Raw genomic sequence first — 13,405 nt, 5'->3', positions numbered from 1 at the left:
GGGCCGGGCGGGGAAGCGGCCGCGGGCGGCGGCGGCGGCGGGGCCCGCCGCCATCTTGGGCCGGGGGCGGGCCTAGGGCGGAGCCAATGGGGAGAAGGGCTGGGGAGGGAGGGAGCCAATGGGGAGGCGCGAGGTGGGTGGGGTTGAGTGGAAGCGGGGCCAATCAGAGCGGAGAGGGGCGGGGCTACGGAGGCGGGAGACGGCGGGAGGAGGGGGCGGGGTTGGAGAGAACCGGAGCCAATCGGAGCGAGAGGTGGGCGGGGTCACGCGGTACCGGGGCCAATCAGAGCGAGGAGGGGGCGGGGTGAAGGAGGGGGCGGGGCTAAGAAGCACCGGGGCCAATGGGGAGAGCGGCTGGAGGGGAGCGGGGCCAATCAGAGCGCGCGGAGGCGGCGGGGTGGTGGGGGGCGAAGGGAAGGGGCGGGGCTAAAGGGCACCGGAGCCAATGGGAGACAGGCGGAGAGGGGAGCAACCAATCAGAGCGCGGCGTTGGGCGTGGTTAGACAGGGGGGGCGTGGCTACGGCGGGCCGGACCAATCAGAGCGGGGCGGGGTCAGGGAGCGGAGGGGGCGTGGCCCTGTGGGGGCGGGGCTGCGCGGAAGGGGGCGTGGCTTGCTCGGACGGGAGGGGGGAGGGGGTCCCTGAACACCCCCCCCCCCCAAAAATCCTTTGGAACCCCCAAAATCCGCCCCAAAAGCACCAAAATTCGCCCCAAAATCCGCCCCAAAAAGCCCCAAAATCCGCCCCTAAATACGCCCAAAAATCCCCTCCCAAAAGCCGCCCCAAAATCCCCTCCCAAAGGCCCCAAAATCCGCCCCACAAGCCCCAAAATCCGCCCCAAATTCCCAAAATCCGCCCCCAAATCCCCCAAATCCACCCCAAAAGTCCCTCCCAAAAGCCTCAAAATCCACCCCAAAAGCCCCAAAATCCGCCCCAAAATCCTCCCCAAAAGCCCCAAAATCCGCCCAAAAATCCCCAAAAGCTGCCCCAAAATCCGCCCCAAAATCCCCAAAATCCACCCCAAAAGCCCCTTCCAAAAGCCCCAAACATCTGCCCCAAAATCCGCCCCAAAAGCCCCAAAATCCGCCCCAAAAATCCCCCAAATCCGCCCCAAAAGCCCCAAAATCCGCCCCAAAAGCTGCCCCAAAATCCGCCCCAAAATCCTCCCCAAAATACCCAAAATCTGCCCCAAAATCCGCCCCAAAATCGCCCCAAAAGCCCCAAAATCCGCCCCAAAATCTGCCCCAAAATCGCCCCAAAAGCCCCAAAATCTGCCCCAAAATACGCCCAAAAATACTCTCCCAAAAGTCTCAAATCCGCCCCAAAAGCCCCAAAATCCGCCCCTAAATACGCCCAAAAATCCGCCCCAAAAGCTCCAAAATCGCCCCAAAATCCGCCCAAAAATCCCCCCCCCCCAAAATCCACCCCAAATCCCCAAAATCCGCCCCAAAATCCCCTCCCAAAAGCCCCAAAATCCACCTCCAAATTCCCAAAATCCGCCCCAAAAGCCCCAAAATCCGCCCCAAAAGCCCCAAAATCCGCCCCAAAATCCGCCCCAAAATCCGCCCCAAAAGCCGCCCCAAAAGCCCCAAAATCCGCCCCAAAATCCGCCCCAAAATCTGCCGCAAAATCCGCCCCAAAATCCGCCCCAAAATCCGCCCCAAAATCCGCCCCAAAATCTGCCCCAAAAGCCCCAAAATCCGCCCCAAAATCCGCCCCAAAATCCGCCCCAAAATCTGCCCCAAAAGCCCCAAAATCCGCCCCAAAATCCGCCCCAAAATCCGCCCCAAAATCTGCCCCAAAATACGCCCCAAAAGCCCCAAAATCCGCCCCAAAAGCCCCAAAATCCGCCCCTAAATACGCCCAAAAATCCGCCCCAAAAGCTCCAAAATCGCCCCAAAATCCGCCCAAAAAGCCCCAAAATCCCCAGAATCCGCCCCAAAAGCCCCAAAATCCGCCCCAAAAGCCCCAAAATCCGCCCCAAAATCCCCAAAATCAGCCCCAAAATCCGCCCCAAAATCCCCAAAATCCCCAAAATCCCCAAAATCCCCTCCCAGGAGCTCTCTGGACCCTCTCGGGGACAAATTTGGGGTCCCAGCCCCTCTTGAGGTGAATTTTGGGGGTCCCTGGACACTTTTTGGGGTCCCTGGACCCTTTTTGGGTGAATTTTGGGGTCCCAGCCCCTTTTTGGGGCCAATTTTGGGAGGGTCCCTGGAAATTTGGGGTCAATTTTAGGGGTCCCAGCCTCTTTTTGGGGTCCGTGGTCCCTTTTTGGGTCAATTTTTGGACCCGTTTTGGGTCAATTTTGGGGGTCCCAGCCCCTTTTTGGGGTCACTGGACCCTTTTTGGGTGAATTTTGAGGGTCCCAGCTCCTTTTTGGGTCAATTCTGGGGGTCCCTGGAAATTTGGAGTGAATTTTGGGGGTCCCTGGACCCTTTTTGGGTCAATTTTGGGGTCCCCGAACCCTTTTTGGGGAGGATTTTGGGGTCCCTCGATCGGTTTTGGGTCAATTTTTGGGGTTCCCAGCTCCTTTTTCGGGCTCCCTGGACCCTTTTGGGGTCCCTGGACCCATTTTGGGTGAATTTTGGGGGTCACCGGACATTTGGGGTCAATTTTTGTGGTCCCTCAAACGTTTTGGGGTCAATTTTTGGGGTCCCAGCCCCTTTTTGAGGGTCCCTGGACCCTTTTGGGGTCAATTATGGGAGTCCCAGCCCCTTTTTGGGTGAATTTTGGGGGGTCCCAGCCTCTTTTTTGGGGGTCCCTGGACCCTTTTTGGGTCAATTTTGGGGTCTCTGGACATTTCGGGGCAATTTTGGGGGTCCCTCGATCGTTTCTGGGTGAATTCTGGACCCATTTTGTGTCAATTTGGGGTTCCGAGCCCCTTTTTGGGGTCCGTGGTCCCTTTTTGGGCCAATTTTGGGGTCCCAGCCCCTTTTGGGGTGAGTTTTGGGGGTCCCAGCTCCTTTTTGGCGTCAATTTTGGGGGTCCTCAGCCACTTTCGGGGGCAATTTTGGGGTTCCAGCCCCTTTTTTGGGTCCCTGGACCCTTTTGGGGTGAATTTGGGGGTCCCAGCCCCTTTTAGGGGGTCCCAGCCCATTTTAGGGTCCCTGCACCCTTTTTGGGTCAATTTTGGGGTCCCCGAACCCTTTTTGGGGAGGATTTTGGGGTCCCTCGATCGGTTTTGGGTCAATTTTTGGGGTTCCCAGCTCCTTTTTTGGGCTCCCTGGACCCTTTTGGGGTCCCTGGACCCATTTTGGGTGAATTTTGGGGGTCCCTGGACCCTTTTTTGGGTGAATTTTTGGGGTCCCTCGATCGTTTCTGGGTGAATTTTTGGGGTCCCAGCTCCTTTTTGGGGTCCCTGGACCCATTTGGGGTCAATTTTGGGGGTCCCCGGACCCTTTTTGGGTCAATTTTGGGGTCCCTGGATCCTTTTTGGGGGTGAATTTTGGGGTTCCCAGCTCCTTTTTGGGGTCCGTGGTCCCTTTTTGGGCCAAATTTGGGGTCCCAGCCCCTTTTGGGGTCAATTTTGGGGGTCCCCGGACATTTGGGGTCAATTTTGGGGTCCCTCGATCGTTTTGGGGTGATTTTTTGGGGTCCCAGCTCCTTTTTGGGGTCCCTGGACCCATTTGGGGTCAATTTTGGGGGTCCCCGGACCCTTTTTGGGTCAATTTTGGGGTCCCTGGACCCTTCTTGGGGGTGAATTTTGGGGTTCCCAGCTCCTTTTTGGGGTCCGTGGTCTCTTTTTGGGTCAATTTTTGGGGTCCCCGGACATTTGGGGTCAATTTTGGGGTCCCTCGATCGTTTCTGGGTGAATTTTTGGGGTCCCAGCTCCTTTTTGGGGGTCCCGGGACCCTTTTTGGGTCAATTTTGGGGGTCCCTGGACCCTTTTGGGGAGGATTTTGGGGGTCCCAACTCCTTTTTGGGGCTCCCGGCCCATTTTAGGGTCAATTTTGGGGGTCCCTGGACCCATTTTGGGGTGAATTTTTGTTGTCCCAGCCCCTTTTTTGGGGTCCCTGGACCCTTTTGGGGAGGATTTTGGGGGTCCCTGGACCCTTTTGGGGTCAATTTTGGGGTCCCCGGACCCTTTTTGGGTGAATTTTTGGGTGAATTTTTGGGGTTCCCCTCCCCCCCCCCCGTTCCCAGCTCTGTCCCCCCCCGCTCCCCTCCCCCCCTCCCCTCCCCCGCATTCCCCAAATTCCCAACTCCGGGATCCTCCAATGGCAGCGCGGGGGGGGGAGGGGAGGTGGGGGAGGGGCCCTGGAGGGGGGGAGGGGCCTCAGGCCCCGCCCCTCCCCCCCCAAAAGGGGCCCCGGGGGCTCCTCCCCCCCCCAAAAATCCCCGGCGGGAGCCGCAGCCGGGATGGGGGAGGGGCTGGGCTGGGTGAGTGGGGGAGGGGAGGGGATTTGGGGGGTCCCGGGGGGGATTTGGGGGGAGTTTGGGGAGATTTGGGGGGAGTTTGGGAGAATTTTGGGGCGTTTGGGAGAATTTGGGGGAGTTTGGGGGGAAATTTGGGGAATTTGGGAGAATTTGGGGGAGTTTTGGGAGATTTGGGGGAGTTTTGGGAGAATTTTGGGGGGATTTGGGGGGAGTTGGGGGGGCTGGGGGGGAATTGGGGGAATTTGCGGAATTTGGGAGAATTTTGGGGAGAATTTGGGGGATTTGAGGGGAATTTGGGGGAGTTTGGGGGGGAATTTGGGAGAATTTGGGGGAGTTTTGGGAGATTTGGGGGAGTTTGGGAGAATTTGGGGGGATTTGGGGAGTTTTGGGAGAATTTTGGGGGATTTGGGGGAATTTGGGGAATTTGGGAGAATTTGGGGGGAGTTTGGGAGAATTTTGGGGGGGTTGGGGGGATTTCGGGGAGAATTTCGGGGATTTGGGGGGGAATTTGGAAGAATTTGGGGGAATTTTGGGAAATTTTGGGGAGTTTGGGAGAATTTTAGGGGGATTTGGGGAGGATTTGGGGGAATTTGGGGAATTTGGGGGAATTTGGGAGAATTTGGGAGAATTTTAGGGGGATTTTGGGAGGATTTGGGGGGAATTTGGGAGAATTTGGGGGAGTTTGGGAGAATTTTAGGGGGATTTGGGGAGGATTTGGGGGAATTTGGGGAATTTGGGGGAATTTGGGAGAATTTGGGAGAATTTTAGGGGGATTTTGGGGAGGATTTGGGGGAATTTGGGAGAATTTGGGGGAGTTTGGGAGAATTTTGGGGGGAATTTGGGGGATTTGGGGGGATTTGGGGAATTTGGCAGAATTTGGGGGGGTTGGGAGAATTTGGGGGAGTCTGGGGAAATGTGGGGGAGTTTGGGGGGGAATTTGGGAGAATTTGGGGGAGTTTTGGGAGATTTGGGGAGTTTTGGGAGAATTGATTTGGGGGGATTTGGGGAGTTTTGGGAGAATTTTGGGGGGATTTGGGGGAATTTGGGAGAATTTGGGGGGAGTTTGGAGAATTTTGGGGGGGTTGGGGGTATTTGGGGAACTTGGGAGAATTTTGGGCGGAATTTGGGGGAATTTGGGGGAGTTTGGAGAATTTGGGGGGCTTGGGGTGGATTTGGGGGGAATTTGGGAGAATTTTGGGGAATTTGGGGGAATTTGGGGGAGTTTTGGAGATTTGGGGGAGTTTGGGAGAATTTTGGGGGGCTTGGGGGAATTTGGGGGAGAATTTGGGGAAATTTGGGGGAATTTGGGGAGTTTTGGGGGAGTTTGGGAGAATTTGGGAGAATTTTGGGGGGCTTGGGGGGATTTGGGGAATTTGGGAATTTGGGAAAATTTGGGGGGGATTTGGGAGAATTTGGGGGGATCCTGGAGAAAATTTTGGGAAATTTGGGAGATTAGGGGGAAATTTGGGGCAATTTGGAAGAATTTGGGGGGATTTTTGGGGAAATTTGGGGGAATTTGGGGGAGTTTGGGGGGTTCTGGGGGGGTTTGGGGGAGTTTGGGGGGGGATCTTGGAGGGGTTCTGGGAGAATTTGGGGGGCTCCTGAGAGAAATTTTGGGAAACTTGGGAAAATTTGGGGGAAATTTGGGAAAATTTGGGGAATTTTAGGGGAATTTGGGGGAGATTTGGGGCAATTTGAGAGATTTTGTTGGAATTTGGGAGAATTTGGGGGAGTTTTGGGGAATTTGGGGGAGTTTTGGGGGGTCCTGGAGGGGTTTGGGGGAAATTTGAGGGAATTTGGGAGAATTTGGGGGCTCCTGGGAGAAATATTGGGAAATTTGGGCAATTTGGGGAAAATTTGGCATAATTTGGGGGATTTGGGGGGAATTTGGGAAAATTAGGGGGGTCCTGGGTGGGTTTGGGGGGATTTTGGGGAGATTTGGGAGAATTTGGGGGAGAATTTGGGGGAATTTGGGGAGAATTTGGCAGAATTTGGGTAAAATTTGAGGGAATTGGGGAGGATTTTGGGGCAGTTTGGGAGAATTTGGGGGAATTTGGGGCAATTTGGGGAATTTGGGCTGAATTTCGGGCAATTTTGGAAAAATTGGGGCAATTTTGGGGAATTTGGGCTGAATTTCGGGCAATTTGGGGGAAATTGGGGAGAATTTGGCAGAATTTGGGTAAAATTTGAGAGACTTGGGGAGGATTTTGGGGCAATTTGGGAGAATTTGGGAGAATTTGGGGCAATTTGGGAGAATTTCGGAAAATTTGGCGGAATGTGGGTAAAATTTGGGAAAATTTGGGAGAATTTCAGAGAATTTTGGGGCAATTTTAGGATAATTTGGGGCAATTTGGGAAAATTTGGGGCAATTTGGGGAAAATTTGAGGCAATTTGGGAGAATTTGGGGGAATTTGGGGGAATTGGGGAGAACTTTGGGGCAATTTTAGGATAATTTGGGGCAATTTGGGCTGAATTTGGGGCAATTTGGGAAAATTTGGGGCAATTTGGGCTGAATTTGGGGCAATTTGGGGCAATTTGGGCTGAATTTGGGGCAATTTGGGAAAATTTGGGGCAATTTGGGGCAATTTGGGGCAATTTGGGCTGAATTTGGGGCAATTTGGGAAAATTTGGGGCAATTTGGGCCAATTTGGGCTGAATTTGGGGCAATTTGGGCCAATTTGGGCTGAATTTGGGGTAATTTGGGTCAATTTGGGCTGAATTTGGGGCAATTTGGGAAAATTTGGGCTGAATTTGGGGTAATTTGGGTCAATTTGGGCTGAATTTGGGGCAATTTGGGAAAATTTGGGGCAATTTGGGCTGAATTTGGGGCAATTTGGGCCAATTTGGGCTGAATTTGGGGCAATTTGGGAAAATTTGGGCCAATTTGGGCTGAATTTGGGGCAATTTGGGGCAATTTGGGCCAATTTGGGCTGAATTTGGGGCAATTTGGGGAGAATTTGGCAGAATTTGGCAGAATTTGGGTAAAATTGGAGGGAATTGGGGAGGATTTGGGGGCAATTTGGGGGAAATTTGGGGGAATTTGGGGGTCCTGGTTGGGTTGAAATGTTTGACCTTTTGACCTTTTGACCTTTTGACCTTTTGACCTTTGACCCCGGGCAGGCTTTGCTGGCGCTGACGCTGCTGGGGGGGGCAGGTGAGGGGTCACTGAGGGGTCACTGAGGGTCACTCAGGGGTCACTCAGGGGTCAGGGAGGGGTCACTCAGGGGTCACTCAGGGGTCACTCAGGGGTCACTCAGGGGTCACTCAGGGGTCACTCAGGGGTCAGGGAGGGGTCACTCAGGGGTCACTCAGGGGTCACTCAGGGGTCACTCAGGGGTCACTCAGAGGTCACTCAGGGGTCACTCAGGGGTCACTGAGGGGTCACTCAGGGGTCACTCAGGGGTCACTCAGAGGTCACTCAGAGGTCACTCAGGGGTCACTCAGGGGTCACTCAGGGGTCACTCAGAGGTCACTCAGGTCACTCAGGGTCACTCAGGGGTCACTGAGGGGTCACTCAGGGCTTCACTCAGGGGTCACTCTGGGGTCACTCAGGGGTCACTCAGGGTCACTCAGAGGTCACTGAGGGCTCACTCAGGGGTCACTCAGGGGTCACTCAGGGGTCACTCAGCGGTCACTCAGGGCTCACTCAGGGGTCACTCTGGGGTCACTCAGGGGTCACTGAGGGGTCACTCAGGGGTCACTCAGGGTCACTCAGGGGTCACCGAGGGGTCACTCAGGGGTCACTCAGGGTCACTCAGGGGTCACTCAGGGGTCACTCAGGGGTCACTCAGGGGTCACCGAGGGGTCACTCAGGGGTCACTCAGGGGTCACTCAGGGGTCACTCAGGGGTCACCGAGGGGTCACTCAGGGGTCACTCAGGGGTCACTCAGGGGTCACTCAGGGGTCACTCAGGGGTCACTGAGGGGTCACTCAGGGTCACTCAGGGTTCACTCAGGGGTCACTGAGGGGTCACTCAGGGGTCACTGAGGGGTCACTCAGGGGTCACTCAGGGGTCACTCAGGGGTCACTGAGGGGTCACTCAGGGGTCACTCAGGGGTCACTGAGGGGTCAGGGAGGGGTCACTCAGGGGTCACCGAGGGGTCACTCAGGGCTCACTCAGGGGTCACTCAGGGGTCACTCAGCGGTCACTCAGGGGTCACTCAGGGCTCACTCAGGGGTCACTCAGGGGTCACTCAGGGGTCACTCTGGGGTCACTCTGGGGTCACTCAGGGGTCACTCAGGGGTCACCGAGGGGTCACTCAGGGGTCACTCAGAGGTCACTCAGGGGTCACTCAGGGTCACTCAGGGGTCACTCAGGGGCACTCAGGGGTCACTCAGGGGTCACCGAGGGGGTCACTCAGGGGTCACCGAGGGGTCACTCAGGGGGTCACTCAGGGCTCACTCAGGGCTCACTCAGGGGTCACTCAGGGGTCACTCAGAGGTCACTGAGGGCTCACTCAGGGGTCACTCAGGGTCACTCAGGGGGTCACTCAGAGGTCACTCAGGGGGTCACTGAGGGGTCACTGAGGGGTCACTCGGGTCACTCAGGGGTCACTCAGAGGTCACTGAGGGCTCACTCAGGGTCACTCAGGGGTCACTCAGGGTCACTCAGGGGTCACCGAGGGGTCACTCAGGGGGGTCACTCAGGGGTCACTCAGGGGTCATTCAGGGGACACTCAGGGGTCACTCAGGGGTCACTCAGGGGTCACTCAGGGTCACTCCCCGCCCCCCTCCCCCCTCAGGCTCCGCCCCCGAGGTGGCCCCGCCCTTCCTGGAGCAGCCGGCCAATGGCAGCGCGGCGCTGGGCGCGGGGGCGGAGCTTCGGTGCCGCGTCCGGGTGGGCGTGGCCGTGCAGTGGGCGAGGGGGGGGCTCCTGCTCGGGGCCACGCCCACCCGCGCCACCCTCGCTACCGATTGGCTGGAGACCCCCCAGAAAGGTGGGCGGGGCTAAAGGGGGCGGGGTTTTGGGGAGAAATTGGGGGTTTTAGAATGGGGGATTTTGGGGCATTTTGGGTGGTTTGGGAGGGTTTGGAGAGTTGGGGTTTGGGGAATTTTGGGGGGGTTTGAGAGGATTTTGGGGGCTGAAATTTGGGGGGTTTTGGGGTGGTTATTGGGGAGAAATTGGGGGTTTTAGAATGGGGATTTTGGGGCATTTTGGGCGGTTTGGGGGGGGTTGGAGGGTTGGGGTTTTTGGGGTATTTTGGGGGATTTGGGTGGATCTTGGGGCTGAAATTTGGGGGGTTTTGGGGACAATTCTGGGGAGAAATTGTGGGTTTTAGAATGGGGGATTTTGGGGCATTTTGGGCGGTTTGGGAGGGTTTGGAGGGTTGGGGTTTTGGGAATTTTGGGGGGGTTTGGGAGGATTTTGGGGCTGAAATTTGGGGGGTTTGGGGCCAATTCTGGGGAGAAATTGGGGGTTTTAGATGGGGGATTTTGGGGCATTTTGGGTGGTTTGGGAGGGTTTGGAGAGTTGGGGGTTTGGGGAATTTTGGGGGGGGTTGAGAGGATTTTGGGGCTGAAATTTGGGGGGTTTTGGGGACAATTCCGGGGGAGAAATTTGGGGTTTTAGAATGGGGGATTTTGGGGCATTTTGGGCGGTTTGGGGGGGTTTGGGGCGTTGGGGTTTTGGGGAATTTGGAGGGGTTTGGGGGGATTTTGGGGCTGAATTTTGGGGGGTTTTGGGGTGTTTTTTGGGGAGAAATTGGGGGTTTTAGAATGGGGAATTTTGGGGGATTTTGGGCGGTTTGGGGGGTTTGGGCGTTGGGGTTTTGGGTTATTTTGGGGGGGGTTGAGAGGATTTTGGGGCTGAATTTTGGGGGGTTTGGGGGTGGTTTTTGGGGAGAAATTGGGGGTTTTAGAATGGGGGATTTTGGGGCATTTTGGGCGGTTTGGGAGGGTTTGGAGAGTTGGGGGTTTGGGGAATTTTGGGGGGGGTTGAGAGGATTTTGGGGCTGAAATTTGGGGGGTTTTGGGACAATTCCGGGGAGAAATTGGGGGTTTTAGAATGAGGGAATTTGGGGCATTTTGGGCAGTTTGGGGGGGTTTGGAGAGTTGGGGTTTTGGGGAATTTTGGGGGGATTTGGGTGGATCTTGGGGCTGAATTTTGGGGGGGTTTTGGGGCCAATTTGGGGGAGAAATTGTGGGTTTTAGAATGGGGGATTTTGGGGCATTTTGGGCGGTTTGGGGGGGGTTTGGAGGGTTTGGGGTTTTGGGGAATTTTGGGTGGTTTTGGGTTAATTTTGGAACAATTTTGGGATGATTTTGGGCAACTTTGGGGCTGATTTTGGGGTAATTTGGGGATGATTTTGGGTAGTTTTAGGATCACTTTGTGGTGATTCTGGGCAATTTTGGGATGAATTTGGGTAATTTTGGGCAAATTTGGGATCATTCTGAGTAATTTGGGGTTGATTTTGGGATGATTTTGGGGTCATTTTCGGGCTGATTTTCGGGTCATTTTGGGGCTGATTTGGGTCATTTTGGGATGATTTTGGGTAATTTTGGGCTGATTTTGGGGCTGATTTTGGGGCTGATTTTGGGTAATTTTAGGATCATTCTCGGTAATTTTGGGGCTGATTTCGGGCTGATTTCAGACAATTTTGGGGCTGACTTTGGGCAGTTTTGGGATCAATTTTGGGATCGATTTTTGGGCTGATTTTGGGCTGATTTGGGGCCGATTTTGGGGCTGACTTTGGGCAGTTTTGGGATCGATTTTGGGATCGATTTTGGGCTGATTTGGGCCGATTTTGGGGGCAGTTCGGAGGCGATCTTGGAGCGATTTTGACTCGATTTTGACTCAATTTTGGGGTGATTTTGAGGCAATTTTGACTCAATTTTGAATCGATTTGGGGCGATTTTGAGTCGATTTTGGGGCGATTTTGAGTCGATTTTGGGGCGATTTTGAGTCGATTTGGGGCGATTTGAGGCAATTTTGACTCAATTTTGAGTCCATTTTGGGGCGATTTTGAATCAATTTTGGGCGATTTTGAGTCGATTTTGACTCAATTTTGAGTCAATTTTGAGTCAATTTTGGGGCGACTTTGAGTCGATTTGGGGCGATTTTGACTCAATTTTGACTCAATTTTTGAGTCAATTTTGAGTCAGTTTTGAGTCAATTTTGGGGCGATTTTGGGGCGATTTGGGGCTTTGACCAAACGGGGGGCGGGGTTATGCGGGGCGGGCGTGGCCCGGGGTGGGCGTGGCCGTGGTGGGCGTGGCCTGAGGTGGGCGTGGCCCCAGGTGAGCACCACCTGCGCATCCGGCCCGTGAGGCTCGAGGACGACGACGTCTTCCAGTGCCAGGCGGGGGAGGGGAACGGCAGCCGGCCCCGAGCGTCCCGGCCCGCCCAGCTCAGCGTACTGGGTATACTGGGAGGGACTGGGAGGGACTGGGAGGGGATTGGGGGGGACTGGGAGGGGATTGAGAGGGATTGGGAGGGACTGGGAGGGACTGGGAGGGGATTGGGAGGGACTGGGAGGGACTGGGAGGGACTGGGAGGGACTGGGAGGGGATTGGGAGGGATTGGGAGGGGATTGGGAGGGGATTGGGAGGGACTGGGAGGGACTGGGGAGGGGATTGGGAGGGACTGGGAGGGACTGGGAGGGGATTGGGAGGGGATTGGGGAGGGACTGGGAGGGACTGGAGGGGATTGGGAGGGACCTGGGATGGACTGGGAGGGACTGGGAGGGGATTGGGAGGGGATTGGGAGGGACTGGGAGGGGATTGGGAGGGACTGGGATGGACTGGGATGGACTGGGAGGGACTGGGAGGGACTGGGATGGACTGGGAGGGGATTCGGTGGACTGGGAGGGGGATTGGGATGGACTGGGAGGTTACTGGTTATTACTGGGAGTCACTGGGAGGTCACTCAGTGGTCACTGGAACTCACTGGTTTTTACTGGGACGTACTGGGCTGTCATTGGGAGTCAGAGGACCGCCCCTCCCCCCCTCCCAGTCCCTCCCAGTTCCCTCCCAGTCCCTCCCAGTCCCTCCCAGTTCCCTCCCAGTCCCCTCCCAGTCCCTCCCAGTCCCCTCCCAGTAACTCCCAGTTCCCTCCCAGTCCCTCCAGTCCCTCCCAGTCCCCTCCCAGTCCCCTCCCAGTCCCTCCCAGTCCCTCCCAGTCCCTCCCAGTCCCCTCCCAGTCCCTCCCAGTCCCTCCCAGTCCCCTCCCAGTCCCTCCCAGTCCCTCCCAGTCCCTCCCAATCCCCTCCCAGTCCCCTCCCAGTCCCTCCCAGTCCCCTCCCAGTCCCTCCCAGTCCCTCCCAGTCCCTCCCAGTCCCCTCCCAGTCCCTCCCAGTCCCTCCCAGTAACTCCCAGTTCCCTCCCAGTTCCCTCCCAATCCCCTCCCAATCCCCTCCAGTCCCTCCCAGTCCCCTCCCAGTCCCTCCCAATCCCCTCCCAGTCCCCTCCCAGTCCCTCCCAGTCCCCTCCCAGTCCCTCCCAGTCCCTCCAATCCCTCCCAGTCCCTCCCAGTCCCCCTCCCAATCCCTCCCCAGTTCCCTCCCAGTCCCCCCCAATCCCCTCCCAGTGCCTCCCAGTCCATCCCAGTCTCTCCCAGTGCCCCCCGGGCCGCCGGTGCTGGAGCTGCTGGAGGGGGCGGAGCTCCCGGTGCCGGGCGGGGCCGAGCTGCGCCCTTCGCTGCCGCGCCCCCGACGGGCGGCCCCCGCCCAGCCTGGAGCTGCGCCTCGGTGAGCGCCGCGCATTTCGGGCCATTTCGGGCAATTTCGGGCAATTTCGGGCGGATTTCGGGCAATTTTGGGCCGTTTCGGGCCATTTCGGGCGATTTTGGGGGATTTTGGGAAATTTTCGGGCGATTTTGGGGGATTTCAGGCAATTTTGGGGGATTTTGGGCAATTTCGGGGGATTTCGGGACATTTCGGGACATTTTGGGCAATTTCAGGACATTTTGGGCGATTTCGGGCGATTTCGGGACATTTCGAGGGATTCGGGCCATTTTGGGGGATTTCGGAGGATTTTGGGCGATTTTGGGGCATTTCGGGCGATTTGGGGGCATTTCGGGGCATTTCGGGGG

The 13,405-nt window shown here is 56.4% G+C and overlaps 1 protein-coding gene across 1 annotated transcript in view; it reads left to right on the top strand.

Annotated features, from left to right (window-relative positions):
• Positions 1-6,652: 6,652 nt before the first annotated feature.
• The window catches only part of NPHS1 (NPHS1 adhesion molecule, nephrin), a gene marked incomplete at its 3' end in the record, with an annotated part of 39,044 nt that continues 32,291 nt past the window's right edge, over positions 6,653-13,405 (top strand). Inside the window, exons 1-5 of the mRNA XM_068999300.1 lie at positions 6,653-6,658; positions 7,498-7,531; positions 9,120-9,314; positions 11,645-11,736; positions 12,932-13,061. Of these exons, the coding sequence (XP_068855401.1) occupies positions 6,653-6,658; positions 7,498-7,531; positions 9,120-9,314; positions 11,645-11,736; positions 12,932-13,061 (457 nt within the window). The remainder of the gene's footprint in view (positions 6,659-7,497; positions 7,532-9,119; positions 9,315-11,644; positions 11,737-12,931; positions 13,062-13,405) is intronic.

Source organism: Aphelocoma coerulescens, unplaced genomic scaffold (genome assembly GCF_041296385.1).
Source record: "Aphelocoma coerulescens isolate FSJ_1873_10779 unplaced genomic scaffold, UR_Acoe_1.0 HiC_scaffold_320, whole genome shotgun sequence".
In the NCBI taxonomy this organism is placed as follows: Eukaryota; Metazoa; Chordata; class Aves; order Passeriformes; family Corvidae; genus Aphelocoma; species Aphelocoma coerulescens.
The sequence above is the reverse complement of the archived record's forward strand: the minus strand, read 5'-3'. Positions and strand labels throughout refer to the sequence as shown.